Source organism: Calidris pugnax, unplaced genomic scaffold (assembly GCF_001431845.1).
Source record: "Calidris pugnax isolate Ruff unplaced genomic scaffold, ASM143184v1 scaffold24, whole genome shotgun sequence".
NCBI lineage: Eukaryota > Metazoa > Chordata > Aves > Charadriiformes > Scolopacidae > Calidris > Calidris pugnax.
Window position 1 is genome coordinate 34,536,099 of NW_015090922.1, and position 25,009 is coordinate 34,561,107.

The following is a 25,009-nucleotide window of genomic DNA, read 5'->3' on the forward strand; positions in this document are numbered from 1 at the left end:
TTCTTTGTTAGTTCTAATTGCTCAAAATCAGTACGTGAGGAAAAAATTAACCTACAGGCTTCTTTTGTACTGTTGCTACCAAATTTCAAGTATATTGAGGTATTCATATTCAGTTTACTAAGAATAGTGTAGTTGCTCACTGAGTTGTCTGATATGATCTATGTTCCCCTACAAAATGTGGAGGAGGAATGAAGAAATGGGAGTAATGAATTTCTATGGCATATAAGACAAAGAGAGTAGTAGGCAGGCCTAACAAATGACAGGAAATGCCTAAAATTTCCACTCCATCTAAGCAAGGAAAAACAATTTATCTAATGTTATGAGAAGCTTGCGATTAGAAGAAGCAAATATTCCACCTTTTGCCATATAACAGCAGAATGTGTCAGGTAGTCAAGTAATATAACTCTCCTGTAAGGCAGGTATAATCACCATCTGACAGGTGAGGAATGAAGACATAAAAGACTACATCTAAGCCTGAGGAACTAGGCTTCTGCATCCATATTGTAGCCCGGCCACATCTTTACATGTGCATGTGACAATTCACTTTCATCCCGAGTGGAAGAAGGAGAGAAACTTGGGCAACTGTGTGGGGAGAGGTCTTCAGTGCACGCCAGCCAAATCCCCGGTCTGAATAGACCATAGCTGTGCAGGCAGACAGACTGTAAAGTCTAGATACAGCTAAAGAGGTTCACCAGAACCCATAGTGGTTAAAGTACATGTACCTGAAATGGGGTGTGTCATACTCATCCTCAACTTCCCAATCAATGACAATGTTTCTTGTTTATCTCGTCTCTTGCCAGAGAACCCGTGCTACCTTGTGTCACCCTCCATCAAAAAAAAAAGAGAAAATCTAATTTTTGAGAAACAGTCTTCCCATAGTTTATATTCTGATGCTATTACTTCTGCTGGAAAATAAATACTAATCAGAGAAATTCTATTAGAGTTCATATAGGATGACAGTTTAAATTAATAAATTTAACCCCAAATCTGTAAATACAGTTTTTCTCCAAGAAGTTTAGCTTTTTTGCCTCATTTTGCCAAACAGCTGGTCTCTTCACCCACTCCCATCTACATTGCATCCATTAACTTTGTGTGACGTGAAAGTAAGCATGCTGCAAGCCAACAGAGAAAGTCTTATTTTACTTGAGCCACTAATTAAAAGTATAGCAAAGGAGTTACTATATTCAAGAAACTATTATAAAACTAGGAGAAACTGATGATTGTTTGCCAGATCAGTTACCAGATGTTTTAACCGCTACTTTGTTTCTGGTTGATGGCAACCCTTCATTCCTAATCAGATCTTCACTTGGGCTCCTATGTTGTGTGCAGGCAGGCTGCCTAGACAGCCACACATTTCCCTTTCAGACCTGTCCTCATTGCTCTGTGGCACAAAATAGGTCTTTTAAGGAATTTATATGATAGCTAAACGCTACAGCACTAATGCAGTACTACGTGGCTGCGCAACTCCATCCTCTCGTTGCAAAGACTGGTGCCTGGGGTTGGGTGTTTCATTTGGAGAGCGTATTAGCAAAGACACTTGTCTTTTCCAACACTTGAAATTTGCACACTCAGTACTACAGTTTCCTAGGGACAGGAAACTTATTTTATGTTGGGTTCTAATCATGTGAGTGTTCATTCAACAAGGCCAAGTGCAAGGTCCTGCACCTGGGTTGGGGCAATCCCAAGCACAAATACAGGTTAGGCAGAGAATGGATTAAGAATAACCCTGAGGAGGACTTGGGAGTGTTGATTGATGAGAAGCTCAACATGAGCCAGCAATGGACGCTTGCAGCCCTGAAAGCCAACCACATCCTGGCCTGCAACAAGAGAAGCATGGCTAGCAGGTCCACTGAAGTGATTCCGCCCCTCTACTCTGCTCTGCTGAGACCCCACCTGGACTACTGTGTTCAGTTCTGAGGCCCCAAACATAATGCACCAATGGACCTGTTGGGATGAGTCCAGAGGAGGTCCACAGAGAGGATCAGAGGGCTGGAGAACCTCTCCTATGAAGACAGGCTGAGAGAGCTGGGGCTGCTCAGCCTGGAGAAGGCTCCAGGGAGACCTCGTAACAGCTTTCCAGTATGTGAAGGGGGTCTATGAGAAAGCTGGAAGAGGGACTTTTTATAAGGGCATGTTGCAATTGGATGAAGCATAACGGTTTAAGACTGGAAGAGGATAGATTTAGATTAGATATTAGGAAGAAATTCTTTAGTGTGAGGGTGGTGAGACACTGGAACAGGTTGCCCAGAGAAGCTGTGGGTGCCCCATCCCTGGAAGTGTTCAAGGCCAGGCTGGATGGGGCTTTGAGCAACCTGCTCTGGTGGGAGGTGTCCCTGCCCATGGCAGGGGGGTTGCAACAAGACTTTTAAGGTCTTTTCCAACTCAAACCATTCTATGATAGGATAGTTTACTCCTTCGCCTGATGTATTTTTTAAAACAACAACAGAGTGATAAAAGAAATATTTCGCCTGACTCGTTTAGGAGTCACCCTCTGTTACCTGAGCCTTTTACACATGGTGGCCTTACACTACGCCACTGCTCGGCCTGTTTGCACAGGGTGAGCTCAGCAAAGGCAGGGAAGGTGGTTTGGGGGGGCAAACACCCTCCTCTCCTCTCCGCTCCGCCCGGGGACAGCGGGGCGGACCGACGGTTCCCCGCCGCTGCCGGTTGCCCCACGGACAGCCCATCCCGTCCGGGACAGAAGCTGAAGAGGTGTCCAAGGATCCCACCCCCGCCATCCCCTCTCCTTCCCGGTATCCCGGAGCGGCGGGGCGGTACCTCTTCCCTGCTCCTCCCCGTCGCCCTCCCCCGGGCGTTGTATAAGGCCGCGGAGTTTCCGCGTCCTGTGACTGGAGTCAGGTGGTTGCGAGGTTTCCCTCCCGTCTTTTTCCTGCTCTTTCCCTCCCTCCTTTTCCCCCAGCTCGCCTCCCCTTTCCCGGCGTGGGCCGGCCCGGCGTAGCGGCGGGGGGAGCCGTCTGCGAAAAGTTGGAAGGCGAGTCGCCGGCGCAAGGGGGAAATACTTGGAGGCGAGTTGCCGTCCCCGGGGGAAGTTTTAGGAGGGATATTTGCCGGTTGGGGGAAGGTTTAGAGGCGGGAGAGCCCGCGGCCCCGGCCTCCCCGCGGCGTCCGGGAGGACCGAGGGATGGCCGGCGGGGAGGGAGCGGGCTCCGGCGCGGCGGAGTGCAGGGAGCATCTCTTCAAGGTGCTGGTGATCGGGGAGCTGGGGGTAGGGAAAACCAGCATCATCAAGCGGTACGTCCACCAGCTCTTCTCACAGCACTACCGGGCCACCATCGGGGTGGATTTCGCCCTCAAAGTCATCAACTGGGACAGCAAGACCCTGGTGCGGCTGCAGCTCTGGGATATAGCAGGTGAGGGCCGGGGGCGGGCGTCTCTGAAGGGGGAGCCCTGAGGTGGCAGAGGGCTGTGAACGCGGTTATCTGGGGTCCCGGGGCCTGGCCTCTGTGGGGCAAACTGTATTTTGACTGTGAAGTCTGTCTGCTTATTTTTCTCCTCCCTTCTGTTACTTGCAAGCCCTCCTCTCTGTGTTTGAGGCATAAATAAAAGGAGGTCTCGATGCGGGAGTGAAGTTTTTTTACTTTTCATAGGCTGCGTGTGCTCCTGTTAGCAGATGTTGTGGGGCTCTTGGCTTGGCCCAGGGTTTCATGGCAGTTCTCAAAAAGCTGCTCTGCTCTGCAGGCTCCAGGGCTCCCAGAGGGTTCCTGCTTGCAGTGCTCCTCCTGACCTGCTTCCCTGGGGGCTTGGGGCCTTGGTTAGGACTAGTGCTTAAATTCATTCATGGTTACAGCTCCATAACACTTCTAGATGAAGTAAATGTCTTTTCCAGGTAGATTATGTTTAGTGAGTGTGCCTTGCAGGTTAAAGGTAACTCGAATAGCTAAAACTGTCCTCAAAGGAAATATGCTCAAACTTTGTTATGTTTGGAGTTGTCTACTTAATGTGAAAGTAACTTGTGTCCCTCTGACGTGGAGCAACAGACTGGGACTTGTGCCATGCTTCGTTCTACATTGTAGTCATGGATTTGTGTGTCAAAAAGATACTTGGAGCACATGGAAGCAGAAAAGCCCTGTTTACTTGTCCAAAGTACATGACATTCCTACATATAATTTAAAACTGTTTTGTAACATAGCTGTCTTAAAGACTCCAACTGCCTAACTGTCATGGTTAACTTGCTTACGCTGTGGTGTTAAATGCCACAGAACAAGCTGTTTTGCTGTGGTGGTGTAGGAAGCCTGTGTCCTCAACTTCTTAATCATCCCGAGTTGCTGTTGCATTTCTAGTTTTGCATGCAGCCCAAGTATTAACCAGCAGCTCTCTTCCTCCTCTCCAGCACGTTTGGAGTGTCTCCTTGGATATGAAAAAGCAGAATTTATTTCAAATGCTGATGTTTAAATTTATACTACTAGAAGACAGTAGGGTAAGAGCTGGTAGTTACTGTTTCCGTGACCTCCCTTCTTTGCCAAGTGGAAGCTGGGAAAAGAGGAAGCGTAGCATGTGGCTGCTGTAACCCTGTGACAGACGAGCTGTATGTCAGCTTCTGGTCTTTCTGCTCCAAAGACTATCTTAAACCACTTCAAATATGATTCCTCAAACTAAAAAGCCTGCTTCTTACTGCCATATGCTGAAACACGTGATAGATCTTTCTGCTGCTGGCCTGTAGGGCAAACTGAAGTATCTTCTAATTGCTGTTTTGGAGAACAAGTAAAATGTTGGCACGCTTTTGCTTTTGATGGGTTTGTTTTACAGATCAATTTTAGCTGTCTTTGAATCAATTGGCAGTATTGGTGCAAGCTGCTCCAACACTCTGCATGTATTTTTTAGCAAATGTGGGGTTCCAAAGATTAAGGAGGGGAGACTATCAGGATCCTGGGGTTTGGCAGGCTGCCACGCTTGTGTTTAACTTCTTCCCAGCCCTTGGTTTCTTAGGCTGTGTTAGCTTGGGTTAGGCTGTGTTCTTTGCCAAAGCAATCTGTTTCAACAGGCTAGGCAGAACTGAGCTGTAACTTGTAACAAAGTTTGGCCAAAATATTATGGGAAGTCCTGTCAATGCACCCATGCATTCAAGATCTAGAAGATGGTATTTTTCAATCTTGATTATTGCCTTTAGGGAGATGGCCATGTGAAAATTAAGTTAAGACCTGCTGATAAATCCCTGAAGGCTTCTGCTAATATTACTGATAGAATGAAGAATAATGTTTTTCCTGTCACTGAGATATTTTTCCAGTTTTACAGTATGGTGTATACTTTTCTATGAAACTCCTGACTGACCTTTTCCTAGCAAAAGGGGAGAAGGAAAACACAACTATTTTGTCGTTTGCATTCCAAATTCGTGCCTAATCTGATAGTTTAGGTTAGTCTGTTTCCAAGGGGGTGGCAGTCCTTCCCTAGTCAAAAAAACAAGACCAGGAATGGAAATAATTTTAGTTTCAGTGATTTTTTTTTTTTTTTGGGGGGGGGGAAGGGGGTTTGGCTTTTTTGTTTGTTGTTTGTTTGTTTTTTTATAGGGCTGTGGTTAGCCATTGTGAGAGTAACAGCTCAAACTCCTATAGAACTTGACATCTCAGTTAAGCGTTAATCATTAAAATAAAAGGGATTTTAGTATCCATAAAGGTGTTTCATGGTCCAAAAAATGCTAGCATCCTTGAGCTGGGAATGTGTTCTGCAGCTGCGTATGCATATACTCATGAGTGTTTCTAAATTCCTGAGCATGTTAACAGGTTTATATAAAAATTATTAATTAGAGAACCAGACTGAAGATGGCTTCTATGTAGTAATAGCGCGTATTCCCTAAAGCACTTTATTAAAGTGTGTAACAAAGTATCTGAGCATGTGATAGTCACTCCCTTGTAACTCATCAGCCCAACTGTCTTCTGGCTTTCAACAGCTCATGTAGATAATTTTGTCCGCTGGTGTGTGCAGACAAGCAGCTTTAGATCTCTTGAAGAGATCTAAATTTTATGGTAAGTAACATTACATGTGACTTCCCTGAAAGCAACATGGTGCTGGCATTCTGAATTGATTTTAATGCAATTAAAAAAGGCTTCTGAATTAAAGTCTAACCTTTAAGCATAGTAAGGCATGTCATTTTTCACTAGATCAAAGCTTGTATTTAACAGTTCATCATAAAAAGCTTTCCTCAAAGAGCTGGGTGCTGCAGTAAGAACTAACCATGTAGTTCAGTCTTCAGCTAAAGATTATAAAGCAGATACTGTGCTGACTTCTGGTGTGATTGTGGCCAAAATGATGAATGCTGTGTATTGCAATGCAGCAGGTTTGAGTGACTTCAATTTCTTGTGCTTGCTGATTTTGTTTTTTTCAGTGATTAGATAATTCTACAGAATAGAGCAGGACAGTTACACTGCCTGTGGTATTTTCCTGGTGAAAATAGCCTTGCTCTTGTAAGGTACAAAGTAATGCAAATTCCTGCAGCAGAATCAAAAGGGAGGGGGTTTGAATTAGTGAAGAGGGAAGAAGGCTACTGTTGTGCCTGGACTTGTATATTCCAGAAATACTCAGGCATTTTAGTTTTTAGACACAGGTTGCAGCTTCTTGAATAATGGAGATGAAGACACTTGGGAATAAGACTGATCAGTTGCTCTCAAATTATCTTGGTTGCAGCATGAAGTATTCTGAAAGAAGCTGAAAAAATTGCATGCATGTTCATACAGGAGCAAAACTTTGAAACCTTAGCTGGCCTTAGGCATTATTTTTGGTTTTTATCTTGACATGCAGAGTTACGATAAATCTCTCTTCCTGGATACATTCTGAAAGTGTTAGAATCAGGTTAACCCCCTTCAACAAAGGACATAAATAATTGGTGAAATAAATACGAGATAAGAGAGTCATTGTGAAGAGATACAAAGCAGAGGAAACTTCATGATAAGGGAAGTGCTTTTAAAGTCTATTTCAATACACAACTGATTCCTACTTGACATGCTGTTTAGTGTACTGCTCTGACCACCATGTAGTGTAGGAGGTGAATATAGCATATTGATGCAAATCAATCAAACATCATTGAAAGAACACTTTAAGGACGTTCTGTATCATCAAAACTTTTCATCTGATCTTATAAGACCAGCAACTGAGTAGTGTGAGCTGCTGCTTTTTTATCACTTTGGCCACCATCGTCAATCACATCACCCTGTTCAAACATTCAACTCTTTGGAGAACAAGTGGTAAAAGTCCCAGATGATCACTTGAGCTTGGTTTCTCCTGAAGAATCTCACTAATGACAACTGGTAGACAAGTTTTTTTTTAAAGCTTTGGCTGAGAGATTCTGCATTAACTTTGGTCTAATAGCACCCTTCTTCCAGGACTTCATTAGAATTTCTTTGTAAAAGTGATTATTAAAAGTGAAGCACTGCTGTAACTGCAAGAGAGTGGCTATTAAATTGGCCAAACAGAAGAGGAATGATTGTACTTCAGTGTTCTAAACATGCTTTATACAAGCTCTTGGGGTTGAATAAGACTTGTAGCATGCAAATTTATTATTAAACTCTTGTCTGTCACCTTGAAAAGATCTGAAATCTAACTTGTTAGAACTATATACCAGCCCCAAAGAGGGTGGAGAAATCAGATGAAATATTTTGCTCAAATACTAATTTGAGGAAGAGCTAGAATATCCCATCTTTTTATCAAGACAAATGAGTCTTAGGTAGGTGAGTTGATGTTAAGCTTTTAACTTTTCTAGGAATTTAAGTTGCTCTCATCTAAAGGAAGCCATGAGAAATGGGGAAGTGTGTGCAGGAAGCTATGGATGTGGGACGAGAATTTAAACTGAAATGAGCACTTGCTAAGCAAGACAATGAAAGCAAATCACAAACCTTCTCACTTAGATACGCAGGCGTAGTTCTGTGGCTAATAGACCTCCACCTTTCCTGTCCCAATGCAATATTTCCTCTAGAAAGGTGGAGTGCTTGGCAGCTATGCACAGTCTGTGAGACATAGCTGTGTAACTGCTGCGTGTTTTGGTGTCTGAGTTCCAAAGGCATTCAGGCTGTGAGATAGTGCACTTCCATGTGAAAAACCTTATAGCTTCAAGCAGCTGCATATTCCAGTTTGTCTGTCTGCATTTGTGCTATTGACATGTCAGAAGACTACCAAGTTGCTTCTGTGTACCAGGTCATTAACTTATTCATTGCATTATGGACTGATTCTATTTAAAAAAAAAAGTCTAAACCAGCAGATGTTAATGCATCCCTGAACGTCTATAGGGAGTAACTAGAAAACTTCCTCTGTTTCCTATAGATTCATAGCTCTGTGCTGTAGAGGCACATACTTAAGTTGATTTCAGAGGAGCCCCTCCTAAATGTTGAGAGCTTTGAGGCAGTAGTCTTTAGAGGTAGTTAAGGTAGTCTTGTAACAACTTGTCTTTACCCACAAAACATTTTGAAGATCTGTGTAGGTATTAAAGTGGCAACTCCTGCACAAACAAAACCATGGAGAAATTGCCTAGCTGTGTGCCTAGCACAAATGAGGATAAGGTGGAGGCTAGAGAATCTAGACATAGCCTACCCCCAACTGCGTTTTGTCCTCACTGTTATGATGATATTTAATGAGTGCAATTAGGAAGGAAGGATGAAAAATGTGCACATGAATAGCTGCATGAGAAATGGATGCACAACTTGGAGTTCAGAGCTGTATTTCAGAAACTGGTAAGTGGCCTGAGGTTATCTCACAGTTTATAGGGGGCTGGAGGTTCCAGGTACAACTGCTTTCATGTGGAACTGGGAGTGCTGTCATGAGGCCTCGCCCTGAATACTGTGTTCAGTTCTGGGCCCCTCACTACCAGAGGGACATAGAAGTGCTGGAGTATGTCCCGAGGAGAGCCACCAAGCTGGTGAGGGGTCTAGAGAACACGTCATATGAAGAGAGGCTGAGGGAACTGTGCACGTTCAATTTGGAGAAGAGGAGGCTGAGGGGAGCATTCAATTTGGAGAAGAGGAGGCTGAGGGGAGACCTTATTGCTGTCTACGTCTACCTGAAAGGAGTTTGTAGAGAAGTGGGTGTTGGCCTCTTCTGTCAGATGAATAATGACAGGACCAGTGGAAATGGTCTAAAGTTGTGGCAGGGGAGGTTTAGATTAGATATTAGGAAGAATTACTTTACTGAGAGAGTGGTCAGGCACTGGAACAGCCTGCCCAGGGAGGTGGTTGAGTCACCATCCCTGGAGGTATTTAAGAAATATGTACATATGGCACTTCAGGGCATGCTGTAGTCCTCTAGATTGTAAGTTTGTTTTTTTCTTTTTTTTTTTCTGGTAACAGCTGAGACAGGTCAGAAAACTCCCAGTCAGGGATGGAGAATCTTTTATGTTAAGTTCAGACCAATGAAAAAGATTTGAAAGACTTGTGACTGATTTCAGAATGTTTCCTGCTTGCACACACTTAAGTATAAATCTCACAGAAGAAATTACTTAAGGGTGATGTTGGCTGGAAGCATGCAAGACTAGCGGATAAGGTTTGAGGAGGGAGAAGTAAAAGGCCTGCTCACGTTGAAAGGTTTTGAGTGCTGTCTCAGAAGCAGCAGAGGGAAGACACAACTGGAAGAATGCTGTATGTTTCCTTCAAGAAACCACCCCTCTGTGGGAGATCTTGTGTGGGTGTCCTTTCTTGTAGCTCTCCAGGAGCAGCTGAATTAGAGTTATGAGCTTTCAGTAGAGAATGACTTGCCATGCTTGAAGTTCTGCTGCTAAGTATCCAAATAAGTGCTGAACGTGTTAAACTTGTTTCTTCTTGGTGTATCTCCAGACACCTCAGAATACAGACTGTTTGTCAACATGCTTTCTTTTTTGCAATTCTTCTATTTCAGCATTTTTTTTTTATGAAATACTATCATTTAAGATAGGGTCATTGATCTTGCTGATGAAGTGATTTCCTTGTCTTAACTAGTGGGATGCTGAATCATTCACATTGGTGAAGGTTCTTGTGGTCAGTACTGTGTTATATAGCAGTGCAAAGTACTCTATATGTTACTTTAAACTTCTTAAAGTCTGAATGCTGACAGAATTCCATCTGAATATGGGAAATGTTAGTGTCTTGAAGCTGGTGTTGTAAGGCAGTTTAGTATGATTATTTTGATTATGCAAGACAGGACTGCTCAGTGAAGTTTCAGTTAAATGATTGAATTGAGACCGATGTTCTTTGAGTGTCTTAGAAGCAAGCTTAGAATTTCTCCATAGGCTTTTCTAGGTGCCGTATAAGAAATGGGGTTAAATATATGAATTTGAAAGACAATTTGATCTAGTACATGTTTAAAAGAAAGTTTGCTTTATTGATCTTGCAGATACTCTTCTATCAACAATAGAAATGTCACTTAGTGCTTGAGCTTCTAATCACTGTGGAATAGATGGAGCTTCAGCCTTATTTTTCAAATAAATAAGGTTCATATCATATATAGCAGTTGCTCAAAGATTTATGCGGTCTGTAAGATCACAAAAATAATTACCTAGCACTGATACGTAGAATAAAGGATGGATGGATACCTTTCAAATGGATGTGTGTGGGAGCTACCTAAGATACCTAAGTTCTTACGTGCAATACAGCAGACAGGAGGAAAAATACTGTGTCACACAACATAACTAATTTTTGGGTCACATTATGATGTAAACTAGAAATCTGTGTGGAAATCCATTAACTTACATTGATCGTGAGCTATTTTGGGGCAAGTATCAGTTGAATTCTTGTCCTTCCTGTAACTGTGACTCAGGTAGTCAGGAAGTAAGCTGAATTGATAAGTCAAGTGCATTACCCTTCAGAAGGTGGTGCAGACAATATTAAATACACATTTTTCTCTTAATGTATAGAGTCTAAATGAATGCAAATCAACCTTTATCAACTAACCTTGCATCTGTGTTGCAGCTTCAGAGTCTTGGAGTCTTCACCTTATTTACATCTCGACTTTGCCTCTTACCAGTTTAGTTTTTTTTTATATGCTCAACAGGAGAGGGTGTCACTGAAGTGCATGTATGCAAGTACAATTTGAGTTGGCAAGTGCTATAAAGAGATTGTTCTAAACTGATTGTGTTCTTTACCTGTATAATGAAATGAAATAATCTTAGCTGCCTGGCTCAAAAAAGGCTCCAACACAGTATATAAAATTTCTTCCCTTCAGTAGTGAGCATGTATGCTGGGTTTCAGTCTCACAGCTGTCAAAATACCTTCTTTGAACAGCAGTGGTAGCCCATGTCTTGCCTTTGTAGTCTCTTGTAAACTGTTCCCTCCAAATGCTCACTTCAGAAGTTTTGCAGTGTGATATGCCATGTCAGAATGAAGTGACCTGTAGTAAGGGAATTTCTATTTGCACTCCTGTATGAAAGCATATGAATAACACTTGTGGAATTCTCGCAAGCATTAAAGGTGGTACAACCAACAGCAGGCACTGACTCCAAAGCACAACAGGCTTCTCAAGCTACTTGTGCTAGAACATTAGATGTTCAAAGTTCTCTCTCTGTGGAGCCGTGGAACAAAGGTACATGGGGTGATAAGAATATGCTTTGAAAAATGATGGGATTTCAGGAGTTTATATAACTTGTTTAGAAATAAACATCTTAACTCTGTCCAGAGAAAGCATAGCCCACTCAGTAGTCATGGCTTCTAGATCAGCAGCTAATGCAAACCAGTATTCCTTATTGTATGTATTTTAGCAGTTTTTCAAATATTATAAAAAAAGCAGTTTATGAGGCTCACTGCAAACAGCTTGTGTGAGCTTGTGTAAATGCTCCCTGACTAGAGTGCTGGGTAGAGCAAAGTGGCAGCTCTTTGATACAAAATTCCATCACACACAATGTGCCATGACACATCGACCATTTTAGAGATTAACATTTTTTCGGTCTCGTGATAAAGTTGTTCTTGAGACAAACTGACTTTAGAATTCTCCTGTGTGCTGCAAAATGCTGTAGTGCCATGCAGCATCACTAGTAAGTACGCAGTACAGGTCTGGCTGTGTGGCAGTGCATCAAAGGAGATGGATTAGAGGGTGTCAGGCATGAATATAGCTTAACTCTGGCAGGTGACTCGTTTAAGTCTCGTTAAAGCAAGGTAAAGTACCAATTCATGCTGTTGCTGGCAGTAATTGAACTATGTCAACTCTTTCTGAATACTCATCCAAGGGGAGTTTTTCCAAACATGCTGCATTTGACAACTAGTTAGAAATCAAATGGGTTGGTTGACTCTACTTTTCTGGGGATGGGAATCTAGTGCTTAGTCAGGGATTTCCTCTTTTGTTAATATGCTGTTTATCAAAGATGCAAGCAAAGCAGGTGAAGCTTTTATACAAAATTGACTGTCCTAATTTTACGTATAGTATGTTTGATGTTGGACAAAGCCAGTTGAACTATAAGTGCAGGGTCTTGCCTCTAAACTTCTTAAAGGCAAGGTAGTAAGCCGTTAAAGTCATTTTGGACAATCTTGAATCATTAGATTTGCCTAAGGCTACAAGCAGCAATGAAAAGTTCCAGTCTTACTGTTAAATTCCCTAAGACTTGTGCAAGTGTTTAAAAAAAGGATTTCTACCTTTGAAGGAGGATGGTGTGTTTTTTCAGCTACCAGGATGATAGATGTGATCAGCTTTCCTGATGGAAATCAAATGTCTAACTTGCACCTCAAAGGTCATGCTGTTTCACTGGTAGCAAACAGGAGTGTCCTGCTTTGGAATAAAGTATAGTAATACCAAACAGTGAATGGAAATACTAACCTCACCGTCTTTGAAAATTCAGGTAGCTAAAAAATCATTAGGTTAGAGTCTGTGTTGTGCAATGAAACTTCAGAGCAAGCTATTTCCTACCACTTCAGAATGAAATACTGACTTCTAAAGAACATGTGAAAACACTTTGTATTTCTAAACAATTAAAATACTGCTGCACCTGACCTGATATTATTCAGTGACTTTTCAATGTCTTTTTTGGTCACTTTTAAATTCTCTCATACTTAGTGTCTATATAGTGTATGTATACATATAGTATACTTTGGAGAGATATATATGTATATATAGTATATTGTGGATGTCTGGTCTCTGACAGTGTCTCATTCAGCAGAACTGCTTCAACTCATCCTGCCACTGCCTAATGTAGACATAAGCAGAGTACCAAAGGTCATCTCTTTTGGTAAAGTGGGAGACAGCTGGATAGGGATTAACTGGCTGGTTACATTTTTCCCTGAATATTGCCCTTCTTGGGACCCATACTGTCAAGAAGAGGTCCATTCAGTGATCAGTTACTTTTCCCACACCACTCTTAGTAAGAAAAGACACTGGCAATTCACTTAAAATCATCTAAGGCTGCTTTTTTTTCTGGTAGAAACTGTAAGAGCTGCAGTCAGTGAAACTGTTTCTATTACTGTCTGATACAAGAAGATGTAATATTCTTGTAGTTCTTGCTTTTTAACCTCTTGGTGTTTGTCACCAGAACCACAAATACCAAATATTATTTCCACAATGGTGGAAGGTGAAAGGCTAGATATGCTTTTGGTTTTTTTTTTAAACTCTTACAGGTTTCTAATATCTGCTGGAGCTGCTACTATAGTTTAACTCCTCTGTATTTGAAACACTTGGCAACTTTGCATTCGTAGCTTAAATGGGTAAGAATGAGAAGTGAAGAGCCATCTAGTACTGACCATCTCGGTCTGTCTACTCGCTCTGCTGCCCATGGGAAAAAGCAGGTAGACACACTTGAGCATGTCCTGTAATATTGATAGTGGTTTGGGTAACCTACTTCTTGCAGAATAACAGATTCAATCTAATTGGGTAAGACAGTTCTGGGACAAGCTGTGCTGGTTTGGGGAGAGGGGGGAATGCTGTCAGCAGTGGTAGCTTTCTGGTAACATATTGATATATCTGACCAAAAAGGAGCCTCAGTTAGCTCACACCTGACCCAGGAGGTGCTAAAATGTACATGAGGTGTCTGGAGAACTGGGAGATGCAGCCTCAGGGCAATTCTGGATATTTGCTTTATTGTGCCAAACATCCAGCTGTATGTAGGACCAACAAGCATCTAAAGTGTAGTTTGTTCTTGCCTCCAGCTTCTGAAGGGCTTGGGTGAGTTTTGAAAGGGACAGTGATTCTAACTCGGTGAGAGGATTGGGCTGCATGCCCAGCCATTTTGGATGATGCTTTAGCTTAAATCTACCACACCGAATGACATGACCTTTGAGAGATAGAATTGTAAATAAGGAGCTGCCACTCGGATGTTTCAGGGAGTTGGGAAAAATCTTCTGTAAAGCAGCAAATCTGCAGCAGGGAAGAGAATGCTCATTAGGTTGGGCATTCAATTGGCAGAAAGAAGATTGGAAAAGAAGGAGTTTCACTTACTGTTGAATTGTGTTTTTTCCTGTCCAGGATGAATAAAAGCTCAAATGTCTCATGGCCCAGGAAATTGTCTGAAACAACTAATTTGTGGAGTTTGGCACTGAAGTCTAAATAGTGGCCTTGTGCTTGCACAATGTGTGGATAATAAAGTCAGAGTAGTTGATAGCAAGGACCTAAGAGCCATGGTGTTTGCAATCAAATTAGAGTTAGTCTGCTGTCACTAATGACCCTTTTTGAATTTTGGTATGACAAATATTGACTATTAGTAGTCATGGTAAATAGTAGATCTAAAAATTCTTTTCACAACACAAGGAGAATGTTCAAGTATTCCCAGACTAGAACTGATTTATTACAGCTATTTACTATAGCTTAATAAGCATCCTGTGATGTCTGAGTTCACTGCAGTGTATAGTACCTATTGGCAGAAAAGCAGAATAACTGAAACACACTAGCAGGGTGCAACTTCTATGCATTTTGAACTCTTAATTTGATTCACTAAGTCTCTTGAGCACTTTCTTCACTACTGGAGTATTCATTGCTGGATAGATTGTGGGTTTTGCTTTGTTTTATGGATTTGAGTTATCCTGTGTGGTATATTCCGTCATTCTGACTTTTAAACTAACTGAATACTTAAGTTTCAGTATCGTGAATGACAATGTTAGCAAGATCTGCTTGGCTTTATTAATGAACTGAGGGCTTTTTGCTATTTATCAGACTTGACAACTCTGTATTATTTGGTCCAGGTTAAAACTGCAAAACTTCATTGCAAAGATCATTGAGTTAGCAGCAAACAACTTTGGAATAAAACTCTTCTGTTAGTTGTGCATTCACTTTTGCATGACTGTAGTCTAAACTATGCTTCTCTAGTTTAGGACTTCTTGATGTGTAACTGTCAAACTTGTTAAAATCAGATTTGGACACTTATTAAGCTGATTAGGCTGTCAAAGATGACTTGAACTAACATTACTTCAACAAAAAATATTTGTTCCATCACTCTTCTGGTTGTCAGGCTTTTGTAACTCTTGGTCATCTTTCTCTTCCTCATTAATGGCACAAGTTTTGGAGGATATAAAAACTCTAGTCTCATCTGAAAGAAGTTAGACTTTGTGCAGTTGTCCATCAGTATTCCTAATGAGATGCTAGAGGTTTAAATGCAAGTAACAACTCTGGCTTCCAAGCTGTGTGGTTTCAGAATAGACTAAGCTTAGATTATTTTTTTTCTTACAAAGTAAGGGAACTTGTGCTGTACTGTTGATATTGACAGAGAGAACCCAAAATTTACCTTCACAACAAAAAAAAATATAGCTGACAAGGCTTCTTCATTTCACTCTCCTTGAGTAGTTTCCTGTTAGATTGTGTAAGCTTTATGACTTCTAGGTATGGTAAGTAGCCTGGGAGGTGGAACCCTGAGAAACTCAGTATCATGTGTATCCACCAGTCATTTGTACATTAACTTGCTTTTTCTAGCCTCAGTTCCCATCTTGTAGGAGGAGTTGAGAGCAAAAATAATGGTAGGAGTATAGAGTAACTCCTAACTAACAGCAAGAATGGCCACAATGATGTCATTGCTGTGATAAACAGGACTCTTGTTTATTCCTTACACTGGGAAGGATTGCTGTAGAAACCCTTTAAAATGTACTTCAGGGCAAGGTTGACAGTGTATGAATCTTATGAATATAATTTATATTTTTGCAGTGAAATAAAAGACATAGCTAAATCTTCTAATGTCAGACCTGGTTGTAACTCATGCCATTTTTAACTTATTGCTTTCCAGTTTACAATATAACAGGAGTAAACCATAACAGCTCCCAAGCTTTGATACTTTTTTAAACTAAACTTTATTCCTGTGGTGCTGCTGTAGGGAACTGTATTAGTTCCTGATGCATGACATTATGCAAGTATTTCACTCAATATTGTTGCAATTACTGGAAATTATGGTGACAATATGTGCTGAGTCATTTAGATGTGAAAACTTTGTGGTTAGAGGATTCAGAACTTTGCATTGCATGCAGCCAGTTCCATGCTGTGGAACAAAACCTCTGTTCTCCATGACTGCCTGTTCTCCATAACTTAGCTCCTCATCTACACCTGAACCCCTAAAGCACTGAAATGATAACTTTGTGGTACTATCAGGTTTATGTCAAGGCACTAGAACCACTGGAATGATTAAGCCTCTGACCTTTCCTTACTGCTGTAGTAACCAAGTAATTTTTCTGTCCTCTTCCTTTCATGGTTATATCCACTGGAGATTTTAAGTCTAGTTTTATCTGATCACTTTTAGACTTTTTCCCCTCTAGGGGTATGATCCACTTTTGGTACTGTTCAACACCAGTCTCACACACAGTGAAATAACTACAGCAAAAATTCTACTGGACATCGGGAAGGGAATAAAAAAACCCTGGCTGAACTAAGCAAGGCAAAAATTGACTCAACTTAGTTTTAATACCAAAATGGAGAGTGATGTTCAGACTCCAAACTTTGGAGGAGTGGTGTGTTCTACAGTTTGCTTTTTCTATAAGGTTGGTTTTTTTGCAAGCAGAAAAACACTTGCAAAAGATTTGCTGAAAGTCCTGTTAAATTTTCAAAAGGCTGTCTAGAATGCTCCACATACCCTACAAGCAGCTCAGTTGCTGTCAGTAATAACAGGTTTGTAAAGAAAGTCTACTCAGTTCATACTGGGCTCTCTTTCTGCCTCCTGCCATATACCTTTTACCACATCAAGCTTTCCTCTTGCATGCTCCTTGTTCTCACACAGGTGATAATGAGCTTGTAGTGATGAAATTCTCCTGTAACTTCTGCTCCTCAGAATATGCTGGCCAGTGATGCAACGTCGTTCTTTAAAGCTGAACAGCCGGAAATAGTCCACTTCATAGAACTTCATAGTTCTCTGGAGCTTCACTGTAGCTGCTGCTGCTTTCAGTCAATTCTAACAGCTGCTTAGTCAACCTTTTCTGAAGATGTCTACAGGGAATGAGCTAATCGGTACACTGAAGTACTGACATTAAAATGAGGCAATTGAGATAGAAAAGCATGCTGTTGAACAGCATCCCTTGTCAAGTTCCTTCACCTAATGAATTTCTGGCTCTTTCTGAGAAGATGATAATACCCAACTCTTCTTGTAACTGTTTGTGCTTGTTAATCAAAGGCAGATTTGAATGTTTATAAACAGAGGACAACTATGTTTCCAATTAAAAGTCTGACTTTTTATTCTAAAATTGCATATGCACTAAATGCTAAAAGCTGAAGTGATGGTACACTGCAAAATTAAAATTTAAAGTGCAGGGGCTACTTTTCCCAATGAAGACTTCTGAACAAAGCGGAAAGCTATTTTAGTAGCCCAAACTTCCTAAGCAACATGCTTGCAACTGACATTGCTATGACCACTCCAGTATGGACATAGCATGATGGTCTGACCATCCAAATGGAATAATAACTGAAGTGACACTCTAGTTGTACACTTCAAGTATACTGACCACAATAGTTGTACTTAATAAGGAAAGGCTTTAGTTGCCTATACTTGCTGACCATGGGTTTTCTTCTTGATATATATATATATATTTAAATAATTGTACGTCAGCTATTCTGATAATCTTGTATGAAATCCTGGGATTACTGCAGAACTCCTGCAGTTGGAAATTATTCCAGAGAAGGTGTTAGACTTAAGAACTGAAGTCAAAGATAATAGGTTTAGCTAGAACTGTTAAACTAGCTCCTTTTGAGCTTGTCCCTAAGCAAATATAATATATAATAATATAATATAGGTGACTTCTCCAGAAGATGCTTTGAAGGCTGTTAGCTGTGGAACTTGCAGAAACCCTTGTTAATCACCCTCCAGAAAAACCTTTGAGTTTGCTTAAGTGTCTAGCGGAAGTCACTAGGTTTATACCTAAATCTTTTAGAAGCTTTTTTTGATGACAGAATGCTTTGTTTATAGCTGTGCTTGTAGTGTTGTTAGGTAGTACTTCTAAAAGAACACTACTCCACAAATAAGTTTTAAAAAAGTAAACTCAATTGATAGTTGAGATTGCAAGCTGTTTTTTAAGCATCTGATTTGTATGATGTAGATAGTGGCTGTTACAATGAGAGAACACAGGGTGGAAGAGGCAGTGCTGTATGAATTAGGTGACTAGACCTGAATGCCAAATAACAATTCATGTATATAAATATCCTGTCACTATCCTCTTTTTCAGGCCAGGAGCGCTTTGGAAATATGACCAGAGTGTACTACAAAGAGGCAGTTGGTGCTTTTGTGGTCTTCGATGTCACAAGAGGCTCCACTTTCGAGGCTGTTTCAAAATGGAAGCATGATTTGGACAGTAAAGTACTGCTTCCCAATGGCAGCCCCATCCCTGCTGTTCTTCTTGCAAACAAGTGCGACCAGAAGAAAGATGGCAACCAGAATCCCTCTCAAATGGACCAGTTCTGCAGAGAAGGTGGCTTTGTTGGATGGTTTGAAACTTCTGCCAAGGTGAGCATAAAGTGGAAACACATTTTAACTCTAAGTATTGGCATAAGAATGAATGAATATAGTCATGTGTAGAAGAAAATTATCAAGTATAGGAAGTGACAGTGAAGTTTTCAGTGTTCAGTAAAAGTTGGAATTGGTGTGCAGGCTAGCTCACTCTTGAAGAAGACTTGAGGCATATTTAGATTAGAGCTGCATCTTAAATTCAGAGAACCTCAAAACTACCTGGTAACTTGACTAACTGAGTTTAAGTTTAGAGTTATTATTCAGAGCCATTCTTAGATGTTAATACTACTAAATGCTGATCAAACTATCCAAAAGATAAAAGTAATCTCTCGGTGCAGGTTTTTAAATTGCACCTTCTGTCTTCACTGTTGTACATAGGAAGTGGTAAGACTCCAGAAGTGAACAAGCTATTTGCTCACTTGTTATTATATACCCAGATGATAACGTCACTAAAGCACTTATCTATTTTATCAGGCACTCTCAAGACTGAACTGGAGAAAAACCAGTTGTTCTGCATAGTCACTTAAGCTGAGATAGACAGTTGCTCCATTCAAACAGATAACCAAGTACCTTCATTTATTGTACACTTTTAGTCTATAGACCTGGTCAATGCACAGATAAGCTTGTGGTAGCATAGTTGGAAGTGAAATCAAGCAGTTCCTTAAAACTCAATTGATGATTAAAATAAAAGGTTCCTCTAGATGAAAGCAGTGTGGCTGACAGACCAAATTACTGATCTGGCTGATGACTCCTTTATATGGTAAGCTAAATCCCAAGGTCCCTCTTTTCCCTTGGCTTGCTTACTTCCTTGAACTGCTGATGATGAACTGGAACAAAATGATGCTTAGACAACTATTTTAAAGAAAAAAAAAAGTCTGTAAGAGGAATATAAGAAAAGTAACAAGCCTCTTCCTGGTCACTTTAAAATAAGGAAGAAGAGTACACAGAGGAATTAGATAAATTAGCTAATCATTTGTTGCATCTGAATAAATAATTCCCAAACCCACCCATCTGTTACTAAAAACTCACATTTCAAGGCTCTTTACACTCAAAAATAATTCTAAGATTTTGTTTTGGGTTATCTCTTCCCTGAAGTTTCAACTGCCCATAACACTGCTATGTGTAAATGAAAGTGTAGTGACAGCTTGCATTTTAGGTGGCATTTGAGAAACAACAATGTAAAACAAGGTTCTTGGTGCAGAGAGAAGTCCAGACAGTATTAGTCCTGTTCAATTATGAATTGACTTGTTTAGGACTCTGAAGAGGTGTAGTTACCTTAGCAAAAATTCAGGGCAGCTTTCTTGTTTTCTAAGCATACCAAATCAGTTTATCATTTTAAGGCCTCATCACTTAAATTTCCTACTTTTGTCTTTCGGTTGGAACTGATGCTTGAATCTTCAGTCTAGTCATCAGTAATGTAGGTCCCACTCCTTGTGGATTAGGGACAACATCAAAGGCAAAAGAACTGTGGAGAGTGTAAATATTCATAGAAATACCTTATGAACATCCTTACACTAAAAGGAGGAGAATCCTCCTCCACTCTGGACAGGGAAAAGTACCTATCTGTGAACTGACAAAAGCAGTTTGTGGCTGACAAGCACAAGGTTAAGTGCAGCAGTGATGAGTCTAATGTTCTCATGACCTGACTTTGCTCATGTAGAGTTTAGATCTTCAATTGCAGAGACAAAAGAGTGTACTGGTGTGGTATTTCCTTTGAAACCAAAGATGAGCAATTCCAAATATGGCAGCCCTGTGGTTAGCTAACAGGTGGCCCAGCCAGGTTGAAGCTGTGGCCAGAGGCCCCTTGGCACTGGCCAGCTTGGCCCCTCAGTATTTGAGATACCTAGAGATGTATTTCATCAGGGTATCCTGCATACATGTGTTTCAAAGCATGCACAAGAAAACGTAGAGTGCCTTGATGAAACACCCTGGTTTAGGTGGGGTTTGGAGACTGATAAAAAAGGTTTACATTAAATACGTGCATCCAAACTGCAGAAGTGGTGAAAGGACTCAAAAGGTAGAACACTACTATGAACAGTGTAACTGCTTTTTACCTTTCCTGATGCAGAAATGCACTCTGGCATTTGTGAGCCTTCCAAATGCAGGTGATGCTATTACCCTGACTGCATGCAAGATTAGAGCTGAAGTATCCTATTTGTGATATGGGCGAATAACTTTGTCTCAAACATTTCTGGTAACTTTTTTCAAAAAGCAAGCGCAGGAGCAATTACTTGATACATCTAAGCTATTTGTGTCATGTTGATGAGACTGTAGAAGAATTTTTTTGCATTTGGCCAGCTTCTAATAGGGATGTGTGACTATTTCAAAAAATCACTGACTCCTTTCCTTTCAACATTTTTAGGACAACATCAACATAGACGAAGCTGCTCGATTCTTGGTGGAAAACATCCTTGCCAACTACAAAAGCTTTCCTAATGAAGAGAATGATGTGGGGAAACCAAAACTGGACCTAGACCCGTTGAAAGCAGAGAGTAAATCACAGTGCTGCTAATGCTACCACTGTTCACTAAATGTGATGGGATGAGCAGCAAGACTGTTCCTTAAATCAAACTGCTGCTATGGTGCTGCATTGTGACAATCCATATGGGGTGTCTGGTATTATCTGCATAGGTGATTCTTGTGGGTGTTTACATATTCTTGTTTAGCATGAAACTGAGTATCTTGTAAGTTATCACTCCACTTGCTTGAGTGGCTGCATCTAAATCTCATTAGTGTCTTACTTGAGAACATAAGGTAGTGTTTACACTCCTAAAAAGGAACAAAGACAACATGCAGTGTCTAGTTTGCTTCTAGGACGTATGCTATATTCCAAATAGGATTCACTCATCATGGTTTTAGCTGAATAGACACTTGCACCTTTAAAGTGAACTTTGTCACCAGAAGTGTCCTACTTTAGCCTCCTTACCTACACAATTGTCCCTATTTATTGTCCCCCACCATAAGGATCTGTCTCATTGCTGGTTCTCCTGGACCATGACATCCCAGAAATCTTGAAGTGGACAATGGCAGATGACAGGTATCTTTCTTAGTGTGTTCACTAGGACTGAGTGAAGCAGATGGCTTTTGGCAGTGAGTAAGAACAAGATGGGTAAATGATTGTATTTAACAGGGAAGAAAAGCATGGTTATAGAGATATTAACAAAAACGTGTCGCCAGCCATTTAAGGCAGAATATTTTCAGCTAATACTTTACATATGAAACACATTAATAAATATAGTTGTACTCTTGGCACATGGTTATGGTAACCTCACCCATATGCACCTCCGGAAACTTTTTCATGCACTAGCACTGAAAACTTTACCAAGAGTGCAAAAAGTAACTCTCTTTCTGTACTGTGCTAATGAACTTGCTTCTTTTTCCTTCTGTCCTGAGATGGTTCTGAATACCATTAGGAGGAGGGAGGTCTTGAAGGAAATGCCTTAACTGGTTCTTGCTAGCCTATCCAAAAAAAAAAGACACAAAAGCCCCCCAAAACCCAAACCACAACCCAAAACCAAACACCCAAGCTCAATCCTTTTCAATTTTAGAACAGTGCTGCACTTTTCTGACTACTCAGAGCTGGTGAACTGGCTCACCAGTTTGTAACCCTATATACTGAGATGCTTATGTTTCCTTGTTATAACTCGTATATTTCTGGCAGCAAATGAAGATCAAAAGGATTAGAGTTTTCATGGTTCTTGAACACTTTCTGGAACTCTGGCTCTGCTTGGCTGAAAGGCTTTGAAGCTCCTTTTTGTTTTTAAGGGTTTCTTCTGTCCTGGTACCTCATTGCTACTGATTTCTGAAGTCTTATCTTGCTTGGTCTGATGGTGCTGATGTTTACTTAAACATCATCATGAAGAATGTGCCAGATCGAATATACTTTAATCTGTATTGAGATTTTCTAGGCTGTCTTTTTTTTTTTTTTCTAAAGAGTAACGTACTTTTTATGAAGCAAATAAATATATTTGGGCATCTTATGTATGTTGTTGGTGTATGCTTTTGAGGACATGAATCTTCACATCATGTCTCCCACCCCGTATGCAAACACTTTCATTGACATTTGAAAATAACTTCAGATTCTAGCTGCTGCTAAGTTAAAGGCTTATTTTGAATTGCTACAATAAGGCTTGGCATAAGCTAAAACTGGGTATAATTAGCTTAAGGTCATAAGAGTACTTTCAGCTGAATTATCTTAGGAAGTGGAAGGCAACATCCTTCTCCAAGCAATGTCATACCAGGGTGCTTAGGTTTTCATGTGGTCAGGTTTTAAACTTTGAACAACGGAGACTTTATGGCCTGGGAAAGTTGTTTCAATGCCTGACTGTCCCCTGAGACTTTATCTACTCTTAACCTTTCTTCAACTCATGTCTATGGTCTTTCATCTTCCTACCATGCACCACTGTAAAAAATGTGTCCACTAGGCTTCTGCAGAGTTATTGGACACTTAATTTTTAAAGTAACAATAAAACTTTATTTTGAAAGCCTGTAGCACTTTCAGAAAGGCAGTTGCAACCCATCTGTGTTCCTTGCTTGGTGGCTTGAGTTGTTAACCATTCCAGCTAACCTGGAACTATCATAATCTTCCTAGTCAGTTATTTGCAAACAAACTCCATTTAGACTGTAAACTCACTTTTAATAAGCTGTTTAATCTCCAGTGTATTGTCTTGTTATGAACTTTTAATTGTAATGTGGAACGTGCATAGCCTCTTTATTTGATGCTTCTTGACTAGATCAAAAATATAAGTCTTGATGACCAGTCAAACGAGATGCAATTTCATGTTCACTTGGCTTCAACTGTAAGTTTACTAAGCCTGTGCACTATAACGTGAGATTTGTTGCTAATAAGCCAAAAAAAGGCCAATTCTTGAGTTTGCCTAGTATGGCATAGAAGGTTGGTCTACATTCAAATGCTAGTTCCTTAAATACTTTACTGGGGAAACTGCCAGTGGAGGTAGACTTTTTTTTTTCTTTCCAAACAGCTATCGTCCTTTTTCTTGATTTTAGTTTTCAGATTCAACAGCAAAATGAAAACCAAACTCTGAAGCTTTGGAACTCTACCTGAATGTGTGAATCTCATCTGGGTCCTGTCAGTGACAATGAAATCCTATGCAGATTAGTTTCAAGAATGTCTAAATTTCTGCTTGAAGAGGTGTTGCTGCTATGTTTAAGCACTTTCATTGTTCTGTATGTAGCTTGTGTTCCTCTAAATCTGTACATTAATGTAGAATGGCTGTGACTGTTAACTGTGGTGGAATATACTAGTTTTGATACAGGTTGTCACTGACTGGAGAAGCTGAGGCAGAGTGAGGCTCAGGAACTATCATCTACAAAAATAAAAACAAAGTTTTAATGGGACTATGCATATTGTATTACCAAGGAGATTCTGGTATTTCTGAAGCTGTAGTAGTATTAAAAGCAATTTGACTTCTACCTGCATAAGAGAGTCTTTCTTTTTTTTTTTTTTAACCTTTCTGAGGGAAAATTGAGCTTTAATAAATGGTAGTCTTCCTTCATGCTACAAAATACATTTATTTTTTTTTTTACTCCTGTTCCCTGTAGGGTGTGTTATCATATTTGAGACTGGTGAGGTGGGTCAGGAAATCTGATCTAGCCAGAAGGTGAAAACTAACAAAAGACTGGCTTTCTAGCCTGAGGAAGGGAGTGGGAGCATCTCCCTGGTAGAGGAGAATGAGACTATAGTTTGTGGAGAAGTGTTTAGGTTAATTAAACTAGTCATGAAGCCCTGTCCTAATTAACCCAAAAATTTTGATTTGGAAAGATACGTGGAAGCTTAGACAGACCCAATTACCCAATTTAACTTCAGTGAGCAAAAGGTGTCAAACATCATTTGTTTGACATGTACAGGATGTATAGTAAAGTGACGTTCATCTGATTGAGATGAATTAGAGGCCTCATACTATTTTATTTCATTTTCTCTTGCAGTCTGAAATACATCAATCTTAAATGAGCAAGTACCTGGCTGCCTAGCCCCTATATTTAAGAGACAGTTTTGAGAATAAAAACTTCAGAAAAATCAGTCCCTCAGTAAAATGTCTTTCCTGGCATGTTTCCATCAACTGATTTTGTAAAGGATTTTGTATAGTCTTTCTGGATTGTAAATGTGCAGCTCATGCAAAGTCAGCCTCTATTCATTTAAAAAGCTTAATGAGACATAACAATTGCTGAGAAAACTAGAAAGGAGTTAAAGCAATT

At 40.4% G+C, this 25,009-nt stretch overlaps 1 protein-coding gene across 1 annotated transcript; it reads left to right on the plus strand.

Annotated features, from left to right (window-relative positions):
* Positions 1-2,867: 2,867 nt before the first annotated feature.
* On the plus strand, positions 2,868-24,232 carry RAB32 (RAB32, member RAS oncogene family). Its single transcript, XM_014951317.1, has 3 exons — positions 2,868-3,371; positions 18,513-18,790; positions 21,156-24,232. The coding sequence occupies exons 1-3, from the start codon at positions 3,143-3,145 to the stop codon at positions 21,303-21,305; spliced, it is 657 nt and encodes a 218-aa protein (XP_014806803.1). The 5' UTR covers positions 2,868-3,142; the 3' UTR covers positions 21,306-24,232.
* Positions 24,233-25,009: the final 777 nt, after the last annotated feature.

Excerpts from the sequence above, each read along its gene's own strand:
- RAB32 (XM_014951317.1), top strand. The coding sequence starts at position 3,143 with ATGGCCGGCGGGGAGGGAGCGGGCTCCGGCGCGGCGGAGTGCAGGGAG. Across the intron at positions 3,372-18,512 it reads GCAGCTCTGGGATATAGCAG|GCCAGGAGCGCTTTGGAAAT; the intron begins GTGAGGGCCGGG and ends CCTCTTTTTCAG. Across the intron at positions 18,791-21,155 it reads GGTTTGAAACTTCTGCCAAG|GACAACATCAACATAGACGA; the intron begins GTGAGCATAAAG and ends CAACATTTTTAG.